Consider the following 11326-nt stretch of genomic DNA (forward strand, 5'->3'; position numbering starts at 1 on the left):
CCGCACCCTTCGGAATGAAGATGAAAATAAAGCTGAATAATAATAAAAGTACAAATAAAAAAGAAAGAAAAAGATAGAAATAAAATTGTCAGCATAACAAGTTACCATTCATGAACGGGTGTAGTTCTACTCAAGTACTACAACAGAGAGAAGAGCATTATGGGAATCGTGAAAGTAGTAGAGACTGTGGGCTTTTAGAGTTTTGCCAAAACTTATAAGGGTTTTTTCCATGTGTGTATATATTAATGTAGGGGAAGGATCTTTTGAGAATAAACTGTTTAACTAATTGTTTATAACTTCTCCGATTGATTATTCTCCCTTTAATTAATTAGGCAAAAACATTTTATCATTGATAATTCAAAATTAACACCACACATCGAAATTTATGTTATATATATGTCCTACACATATCAAAATTTATCCTACACTTTGTACTACACATATCGAAATTTATCATACACATAACGGAAATTTTCATTCACCATAAAATAGGTTGTCATGAAAGACAATAAATTAAATAATTAGTATGTTAGGGGAATACAATATAAATTAATTAATTTTATAAATTTATCTATATGCCTTTAGAATAACATTAAATATACATTATCAAATGACGTATTTCTATTGGTTTGAAACTTATTCTTTATATTCCTAAAAAAATTTCTTCTCATTTGAACCCCACAATATACTAGAAGGGTGTCCGCATGATACAACGGGAAACACAGACACTACAAGGATGTGTGTGGTTTGATTGGTTTGGTTTCTCAATTGAACCCGAAACCGAAGTAATCTGTTAGTCTGTTTTATTAACCAATATGCTTTCAGTTAATCAGTTTGCTTTATTATTTTTTTGGTTCGTTTCGTTTAATTTCGGTTAATAGCCAAACCAAACCAAACTTGGGCTAAAACTTCTGTTTACAAATAAAAGAAATTGAGGTATATAATTAAATGAAACGGAAATATAAATAAACGGAACGGAAGTATAAATATATGAAATAGAGGTATAAATATGAAATATATGAATTGGAGTCGTTTTCTAAAAATAGAAAATGAATTGTTCAGTTCGGTTCAGACAATTTTGGTTAAACTGGGGTACAAAAAAACTGATAACGGGTTTTGGGTTAATCGGTTTTCAGTTAATAGTTTTTGCTTGATTTTCAGTTTACTCTGTTTTCGGTTCGGTTTTAGTTAATAATTCAGTTATTATTCATCTATAGACATTGTTAATCACATAAACCGAAGTAATCGGTTAGTCTATTTGATTGGTTCGGTTTCAGTTATTTTTTTATATTTATATATTTATACTATTTTATAATGCATGAGGGAATCACATTCTAGCAATACTATACTCAAATTAAAGAGAATAAAATGTGGGAATATGTCACAGAATACACTTTAATTTCCTCATCTTAATTACATTTTAATTTTCTCATCTTTAACCAAATTATGGATAATTAATTGGTAATACTTTATCCCTCTTATAAAAAGCTAATTACTCTCACATTTTTTAAACGACCATAACTTTTATATACATTAATATTTTTCTAAAAAAAATTATGACATTCCCACTAATTAACTTTCATTTTGAGGTTGTACCTTATGTATTAAACTAAAAAAAAGTTCTCAAACTTTTAGGTATCTTAGAATGTCATTCATTCATGCATTATAAAATAGTATAAATATATAAATATATCAATATAAAAAAATATATGTAATTTGAATTCGAATTGAATCAAATTGAAATCATAGATTTGTACCCGCCTCAAATTCGATTACTGAATTCGAATTTGAATGGAACTGAATATGAATTTTTGAAAACCGAATTTATAGTAGACTAGGTTATGCATTATTTGTCTACTAGATGTCGTGTCATGATGTATAGTAGACTAGGTTATGGGGTGTTATTGGTCTTTGGTTTTGTTTTTGTTTTACATATATGGGGCATGTCCTGTATATGAACTAGTGTGGAACTCATCCTCACTACTTGTACTTATTTGCGATTGCATTTTAATAGATTCACCGGGGTAACCCTTTACCCAAAAAGAAAACCGAATTTAAACCTTGATAATCGAATTCGAATCGAGTCGAAGTTTGAATTTTTCAGAATCCGAATAAAACACTGAAGATTGGTTCCAGTTGTAAAGTTAAAAATGGGTTTGGAGGAAGTCAAATGAATAGCAAAGGTGTCCCAGGTTGCAATGAAACAAATAATAAAATGTAGATCACCAAATTCCGTGAGTCGTATACCACAAGTGACTCACAATGTGAACGTCTGTGATATTTCATTTAGTTTGTGATGAAGCCCAATTCACAGGCAGTAACATGAAAGACCCTTGTCATGTGTCTCCCACTCAAGACTTGCAAAGGGTTTCTCTATTCAAATGACTTGTATGAATCTACAGTCCTATGATGATGATTAATCTAGCTTCCTTGATGAATGACGCCGCTCTATGCTTGCTGGTTCAGTCACAAAAGTCCCTTGTTACTTCAACCACTCTTCTTAGTGAGCCTCTATTCCTTTGCATGTTTGTCATACCCACACAAAGTATATTAAAATAGACATTCACAGGTCTCAAAGGTTCTTACAGATCACGAGTTTTTTTCTCAAAGCCAGGCTACAAGACGTCTTTTAAAGGACATATTGAACTATATCGATAATATATTACAAGGGTTGCAAATGTGTGATTTGTATGTTTCTATGGAATCAACAATAATTCACTTGAGGTTTGAGAGTGGGAAACCACAAAAAAACAAGAGAATCAAATTATATGAAAAGATATGCATCATGAAAAGGTTGAATTTGTTTGCAGTCATACATGCAGATGATAGTAGCAACTTAAACAAAAAAAAAAAAAAAGTAATACCCACCGGAGATATTATGGAGCCTTTGCCATGATGAAGAAAATTGAGGAAAACTTAACTGCTTGTTCATGGCAGGCCACCTCTTCTGCTGCCCACTCGGTGGCTGCTAACTCTACCGCCACCGCTACTGCTAAACCCACAATCATTAGACCTGCTGCTGCTTCCTCGACCCCAGCCACCATAACCATTTCCACTTTCCCATCCCCGTCCACCACGACCATAGCCACTCTCCCTACGCCAACCGCCACCAGAGCCACTTTCGGTATGTGAGACGCTGCCATAACCACTTTCCATACACAATCTGCTACCATAGCCACTTTCTCTACGCCACCAGCCACCACGAGACCCACGTTCTCGACCATAGTTGCCACCAGACCCACTTTCTCGACCATAGCTCCCCCCAGACACACTTTCTCGACCATAGCTGCCAGCACAGCCACTCCATCCACCACCAGAGCCACTCCAGCCACCAACAGACCCACTATCACTAGCATAGCTACCAGCAGAGCCACTCCAACCACCATGAGAGCCATTCCGACCACCACCAGACCCACTTTCCCTAACATGGCTGCCAGCAGAGCCACCACGAGACCCAGTTTCTCTATCATAGTTGCCAGCAGAGGCACTCCGACCACCACCACACCCACTTTCTCTAACATAGATGCCACTCCAGCCATCGCCTCTTTGCTTTTTGGCTTCTTCTACAGTTAGCCTGCTGCCTCCAACTTCAGATCCATCAAGCCCCAAAGCTTGACAGAACCCATTCCTGTCTGTAAACTCAATAAAAGCAACTCTGCACAAACAAGTTAATTCAAAATTCCTTTTGACCCTGGGATCTATTTAGCTTATCAACCATCAAAAACCAATTTCAGAATACAAACCCTGTAGGAGCCCCAGACACGTGATCTTTCTGTATGTACACACGTGAAATCTCTCCACACTTGTCAAAATGCTTTTCAAGTCTACTCTGAATCTGCAACAGATACTTGTTATGTAAAACAGATGAGAGAGACCTTTTTTAATTCAAAAAACTAGATTGTAATCATCTAAAGATATAAATGATTGATGCTGAATATAAGTATTGGAATGTATATGTTTGCAAGATTTCATATTTACATAAACGTACATTGTCAAAACCGTCCCTAGATTCAAATCCTCGAACATATACCGTTTTTGCTTGAGCATGACCACCACCCCTTTGGTTAGACTTGTCCATGCTACATTCAGTAAAAAGATATGTAATTAGTTAACACATATCATTGTTAGACTCGTAATATACAAATTGCCAGGCATGATACCTGTTACCCGGTGTGTACGCACCTCGTTGTCGCCTTGTATACTCAAGTGCAACTCGCCGACCTAGTAGAACCTCCTTGTTTAGTTTGAGAGCCTGGATATAATCGAGGAAAAAGATGGACCTATGAATTTAAAAAAATTATTGACCAGCCATATTAAAGGTGGGCCCATTTACTTTACTATATAGGGTCAAAAGCCTCCCAAAGAGCATAAAAGCTTTCTAAATCCCTTTTAACAGACACTTAATTGTAATCATATAATGTGACACTAATTTTGAATTAAAAGTGTATAATTTGACCCAAATGGTGCAATTAATACCTCTTGAGCTGCTTCAGCAGTGGCGAACTCAATGTGGCCATAGCCCAAGAATCGGTCATCTTTAATGGCAAATCGGATGTCAGCAATTTCGCCAACATTTTTGAAGAAATCCCTTCTATATGGTCAAACAACTAGTCAAACAACAAAATGAGTTACAAAACCTGAGTAGTTGCAAAAGAAGTGCTTACACATCGTCTTCTTCAATTAAAAAACTTAAATTGCCAAGAAACAAAGTTTTTGATCCCGTGTCACGAGTAGGATTGTGTTCTGTTGCCAAATCAAGCCTTGTCGGATGATCAAGTAACAACTCACTTTTCTGTTTGAGAGCCTGCATAAAATGTTTTGAGAGGATATCCAACAATAATTTGATGACTACGGTTGAGAGATAGAGTAGTGATGCATGCATGCTCACTGCTGTCTAAAAGGCTCCTAGACTTACATTTCTTCTATTTGGGATTTGGCGGTCCTGTGTAGAACAATCATCTTTGTCTTTTTCCTTGTACTCATTAGAGATACTAACTCTTTTGGCATCATCTTGTGTAGTTGCTGGAGGTCTTTCAACCTACCAAACATCATCATCATCATCAGGAAGTTCAGCTTTTACCACCATTAAAATTCAATTACTCAGAAGCAAATAAAATTACTCAATCATATCATGGATTTTAACCATATCCACCAAAATCTTAACCATGATCATTCAACTAGTGAGAGGAAATGAAAATTGTCCAATCCTTTAATAACATGCAACGTCACTTAAAGCTTATACAAGCTATGTATCGATACACTTAGACCTTGGTAATCCCATAACAGATATATCAAAAGACTGCCCGGCACAAGTGTTGAAGATTTGTACCACTGAAAGTGAACAACAAGTTTTAGATGTTCCCAACCAACAATTTTTTGAAAGATCTTAGAAATACATGTGGAGTTGGAACTTGAAAGGGATTACCAAACATCCTTATGGAATAATTCCAACTAATTAAATTAAGTGTAATTATTTTTGTGTAGCAGAAAATCAGAATCAATGCCGTCAGATACCATTGGCACAGTGAGCTGATATTCCAACAATTCTACTATCCAAATTTGTTGTAGTTTGAACAAGTATGGACGCCAATGCTTAATGGTGAGTACTTCTTTTTCATAAGTCAATTTGATCAGATAAAGCGTTGCAGAAGTAGGCAAACCTACCTTTTTGGTGAGTTCAGTGAGTGCGTGGGGTGGCCTAGAACAGCCATGACGTTTTTTTGGCGACATGTGAGTCCTTTAACTACTATGCAAAATATTTGATGGAAGTTCTTATTGCTAATAACCAGTTGATTGGCAAGGGATGTTGGGCCTTATTTAGGAGACTATCCCATTCCCAGGTGCTGCTGCAAAGAATGTATCATTCATCAAAGCTTGAAAGGTAAAAGGACATGACCAGCAGATCTGGAAGCTCCTCAACGACCAGAATCAGGTATTTATCTATCTGGAATAGTTTGTTGATTAAAGGAACACCATTTTGTTGGGGCAAGGGAACACAAGTCCGTTTAGATAATTGACAAGTTTCAGATTTGAAGGAACGGGCATTTTTGTTATGAAACAGTTGTTGTGTAAGTACATGAATTCGGGCTGGGAAATGAACAAGTACAAGTTGAATTAGAGTAGGTGCTTAATTCAAGTTGCCATGCCTTTCCCATATGTAGAGTTTATCTTCTAAGTGTATGTAAGTTACACAATTCATTACCTGTTGCAAAGGCTTACCTTGCTTTTATAGAGTAGGTGATCCCTCCACTTTTGTTTCTTCATCAATGTGGGACAAAGAAACAATGGAATGGATGAATTCTTTGGGAAAGCAAGGGGCTTTTTTATAGCCATTTCTTTTATCCAAAATTTCTTTTTCATCCGATGTGGGATGAGAATATGCAAGAATTCCAAAAGATTTTGAGGATTTAAATGCTTTAAAGGGTTGTACCTTGTGTTTTAATACTTGTAATTACTTTCTTGTCCTCCTTATATGCATTATAATATAGTATAGATAATAGGGTGAGGTTAGGCTACAAAGTGTGTTTTTCCTAAAAAGTGTAAGAAGTGATCATAGCCATAAGCCATTAGATTAGGGTAATTAGTGGATGAGATTAAAGGATTTGCAAAACTGTAATATGTGTTTTAATTAGATTAGTTGATTAATTAAGGGTATGAAGGTAAATTCAGCATGTTGTAAATTCAGGACCCTACGGAGTCTTTTATAAAAGTCATATACATTTTTACAATAATTTTTTTTTTCAAAAAAATACACCATAATAATGAGTGTTTTTTATCTTTAATATGTTTTTCAAAAAACATACACCATAATAATAAGCGTTTTCTATCTTTAATATGAGTACTATACTGCTATATGCATATAGGGATGAGCTAGGTACTGGTACAGGTAGCGAAAGTACCGGTACCGAAAATCGCCAAAATTGGTTATCGGTACTGAAAATGTTCGATACGGTATGGTAGGGGTAAAATGTTCGAGACAGTATGGTAGGGGTAAGGCACCGGTGTTATAAGGTAAAAATCAATAAAATATTAGTACCATAACGTACCGGTACCGGAAACGCTAAAAAGTGGGTACCGAATCACGAAAATAATTCGATAACGGTACCGGTACGGTACCAGTTCGGTACCGGTACCAAATGCTCATCCCTATTAGAGATGAGCTCGGTACCGGTACCGAATATGTTCAATACGGTATGGTACCGGTACAACACTAGTATTTGAAGGTAAAAACCGATAAAATCCCGATACCGTATCGGTACCGAACTGTAAGTACCAGTACTGAAAATGCTAGAAAAGTGGGTACCAAATTGGTACCTAAAAATAAAATAATTCGATACGGGAAATTTGATACCGGTACCGGTTACCAAATGCTTGTCCCTATTTACTTATATAAAAAAATTACGTTTCAACTAGGTCTTTTTAGTCCATGATGTTTTTGGTTTTTTTTAAATGGTGATTAATTTGTAGCAAATATATGGTGTTTTTAATCCATTATAGCGGTGTTTTATTTATAGCTAGTATAGTGTTTTTAATGGGTATTTGGTGTTTTATTTTGAAGGAATTCTCCAATTTACTCCCATACCCTTTACCCTAATGATTAACAATTGACACATGTCACACACCTATGGCTTCTCATACCTTTTAAGACTTTAAACTTTGTAGCCAACTCCTAACCTATACACACACTTGTATACAACTATATATAACTATAGTTATTAAAGGCGCGAGGCGCACTCAGGGCGATTTGTTGGGCCCAGGGCTTTATTTGCGCCTAGGCGCGCCTGGGCGCTGCTTTAATAACTATGACATGAACTAACATGAAGAATAGTTATTAAAGCCGCGAGGCGCACTCAGGGCGATTTGTTGGGCCCGGGGCTTTATTTGCGCCTAGGCGCGCCTGGGCGCTCGCTTTAATAACTATGTACATAACACACGAATATGTTGAAACAAAAATGGGAATAAAAAGATCAATACCATGATTCTAAAAATCAAATAAAGTAAGGTACACAAAACTTTGGGTTTGACACGATTTACCATTCACATTTTTTCCACATCTCCAACATTTTTATACAATTCATTAGTACCCCCTAACTTATATATCTTGCAAGTAGCTTAGGTAGACAAGCTTAAGATTTTGATCTTCTTGTAGCTAGCATTTATGTTTCATTTCCACTTCCTTACTAAAACAATGTACAAATTATTATCCATAAAAGTTCTTGAACTGCTTCCATGTCATGTAATAAGGCCTATGTGAAAGAATGTGTTATGCTTATTATGTAAACTATATATGGTATATATGGGGCAAGTTCCCCTAAAAAGTTGGTTTTGCCTAACAATTTTGAGAAATGTTTTACGGACTTGATATCTAGCTTAAACGAATTCTGATTGAGCTCATTCCAACAGCGTTGGAGCCGGCTCGTCGAACCCTAAGACCTAAGCTCTAAAGCTAAACTCTAAATCTAAACACTAAAGGCTAAACCATAAAAGCAAAACCTTGAAAAGCTAAACCCTATAACTAAACCTTAAAAGCTAAACCCTGAAGCTAAATGAGTGGGATTTTAATGTGTAAGTTTGATTGTTAAAGTCTAGATTATAACTTGTAAAATGGCATTAGAACTGGGATGTAGCAACCTGGATATTGCTTATCTTTTTGTCAAAGGGGACATATGCTATATGGAATTGTAGAAGCATCTATTCTAAAAACAATCGAAACTCATTTGCCTCTCAAGTCTTAGCTTGACAGCCTTATCAAAAGGTTTTCAATTAAGCTTCTCCATGGTTTTGAAATGTTCTTTTTTTTTGCCTGATGAAAAGATAATTTCAGCTGCAAGGTGAGAGTAGTCATTATCAAATGTACAATACTACTTGGCACATAGCTTACTAAGGGCAAGACAATCCATCAGCTTGAAGTTAATAACGAAGGAAGATGTCATTGTAAATAACTAACTTATCATCAAAGAAGCATTTAATCCTACTACTTAACAGTGGCTCCACTGCATTACAAAACATTGAGGAGGACAAATCAATCATCAAAAAAACAAACCTCGTTCTGTCCCTCCGTTTTCTTATGCTTCTTGTTACCCACAACTTGAGGCTCAACGACCTCCTCTGCACCTCTCTTGCCTACATAGATATCCAAACATAGCAAACTAATTTACAGAAAATCATCAATGAAACTGAATAAAAGCAATCAAGAAGGTACCATTGTTTATTGGATTGGTGGGTGGAGCAAGATCTGAATCGACCTGACATTGAAAATCAAGTAGAGCAATGACAACTACATACAAATCACATAAATAGATATACAACATAAAAAGGGACTGTACTTGTAGGCGTGATTCAGCCATTCGATGCACCAAAAAGTTTATTCTGGGGTTCTCGACCTGAAGAAGAAGAAGAAGAACAACAAGGCAGCCAGGGTTAGAAATTTATTATTGCTTTTTTTTTAATCTCAAAATTAAGACTTTGTGAAAAATATGAACTACAAAAGCCTGAATAAGACTTTGGGTATGTTTGGCTTAACTTATTTTCAACTTTTCCAAAAGTCCTTTTGGAAAAAATAAGTCAGAAAAACCTGACTTCTAGCTTTTGCAAAGGACTTTTGCCTTCAAAAAGGAAAGCCAAACACCCTCAAAAGTCCTTTTTTCCCTTCAAAAGTTCTTTTTTCCTAAAAAAAAAGAACCCCAAACACCATCTTTGTGAAAAAAATAATAATAATAATAATAAAGTTGAGTTGAATACAATTTGCGTCCCAGAACTTTCCAGCTGAAAGCATGTTGAGCTCCCAAAAGATTTTTTTTCTTCTTGAGACCTCGTAAGATGAAAAGTGCTGCCATACGAATCCCTCGACCCAACTTCTGTTGATTTGACTATGTTTGACCGTCAGTGGTGAGGGTAAAATAGTAATTTCATCCTTTATATGGCTGATTTATAAGAAAAAACAATTGAGACCCTCGAGATGTCATGTATGTATTGGCAAATCCGTGCAAGGGACGTGTATGCGATCCTGAAGACCTATATGGTAAGTGTTTGATTGTTGAATTCCAAAAATTGAGTGGGTTATAGATTTCAAATTCACTGATAACGTGTTTGTTTTTCGTTACAGCAAATCAACCAAATTTATGTACCCTCAAGGTTTCTCATGGTGGTGAATTTTTGGATTATCCAGGAAGGGAGTACAACAATGGTAAGATAACTTACGTTGATAATGTGAATACTGAGCAATTGTGTTTTGATGTCCTGGACCAAATTATGAAGGACATTTGTAAGTCCTGAAAACGGATGTACCAACGATATCAAACAATCACCAAGGATGTGCGGAATCCAAACATGATGAGATTCAAGAAAACCGGAAAATAAGAAGATCGAGATGAACGAGAATAACACACGAATCACTTCAAACTTGCATACAATTCTATTACTATCAAATAGCAAAACCGTCTGATACAAGTTCTTCACCTCTCTCTCTCTAAGTTTTTCTCTCTCTCTATCTCATGGAGGCTTCCTCTAAGGTCTTCTCTAAAGGCTTACCCTAGAAATGACATAAAGTTGTTTATATACCTAGGGTAAGCCCATGCCCCTCATGGGCTCCCCATGGGCTTGCCTGGTCCACATGGCCTTAGGTATGTCTCAAATGGCCTATAAAGGCTCAAACCTAATATAAACTAACCCAAATAAATCTCAGTTCGCTACCATAGACCATTGCGTATATTTGATGCGTCAGTCCCACACTTCTAGGACCTAATAATCACCCCTATACCGATGCAATTAAACAATACTCTTGTTCATTCAAAAACATTGTTTTATACAGGACATTTTGGTTATACAAGACAATATTTCCTATGATTTAAGCAAAGACCTTTTTGTTTACCATACAAGACATTGGTTTATACATAACAATTTGGTTTACACAAGACATTGTTCTACACATGACATTTTGTTTACGCATGACATTGTTTTAGAAATGACACATTTTATATAAGACATGACACATTTTATACGAGACATGACACAGTTTGTACAAGACATGACATATTTTGGTTATTAAGTTAACCTTGCATTACTTCTTTTAAATCATTTGATTTTCATATGATTTCATAAAAGACAACACTTTTATAATGATTCATGGTTACTTTTGAAAAACTCAAACATTTCTGTAACAATCAAAGCCATAAATATTCATCACAAATCCTATGTTACTCACAGGCATTTTTATGCTGACGTTTTATTTTCACATATGTTTCAGGAGCTTATGTTTGACTTTGAGCATGCTTCACATAGGGCGAATTTAGGCCTTAGTGACTTTAAAACCTGCAAGACAATTGTT

At 35.7% G+C, this 11326-nt stretch overlaps 1 protein-coding gene across 3 annotated transcripts; it reads right to left on the bottom strand.

Annotated features, from left to right (window-relative positions):
• Positions 1-2738: 2738 nt before the first annotated feature.
• On the bottom strand, positions 2739-10028 carry LOC110885293 (nucleolin 2). 3 transcript variants are annotated; one of them, XM_022132973.2, is made up of 11 exons: positions 9742-10028; positions 9327-9383; positions 9203-9245; positions 9044-9123; positions 4916-5038; positions 4665-4804; positions 4477-4591; positions 4161-4252; positions 3989-4079; positions 3744-3835; positions 2739-3655 (listed from the first exon to the last, which is right to left on the bottom strand). In XM_022132973.2, exons 2-11 carry the CDS (start codon positions 9345-9347, stop codon positions 2929-2931), a joined length of 1524 nt encoding a protein of 507 aa, XP_021988665.1. In that variant the 5' UTR covers positions 9348-9383; positions 9742-10028; the 3' UTR covers positions 2739-2928. The 3 variants fall into 3 exon arrangements, with proteins under 3 accessions (XP_021988665.1, XP_021988666.1, XP_035834815.1); XM_022132974.2 differs by lacking the exon at positions 9742-10028 and having other exon boundaries at positions 4477-4588; positions 9327-9475; XM_035978922.1 differs by lacking the exons at positions 9044-9123; positions 9203-9245; positions 9327-9383; positions 9742-10028 and adding an exon at positions 5665-6000.
• Between the last annotated feature and the right edge of the window lie 1298 nt (positions 10029-11326).

The sequence above is a fragment of the Helianthus annuus genome, chromosome 10 (assembly GCF_002127325.2).
Source record: "Helianthus annuus cultivar XRQ/B chromosome 10, HanXRQr2.0-SUNRISE, whole genome shotgun sequence".
NCBI lineage: Eukaryota > Viridiplantae > Streptophyta > Magnoliopsida > Asterales > Asteraceae > Helianthus > Helianthus annuus.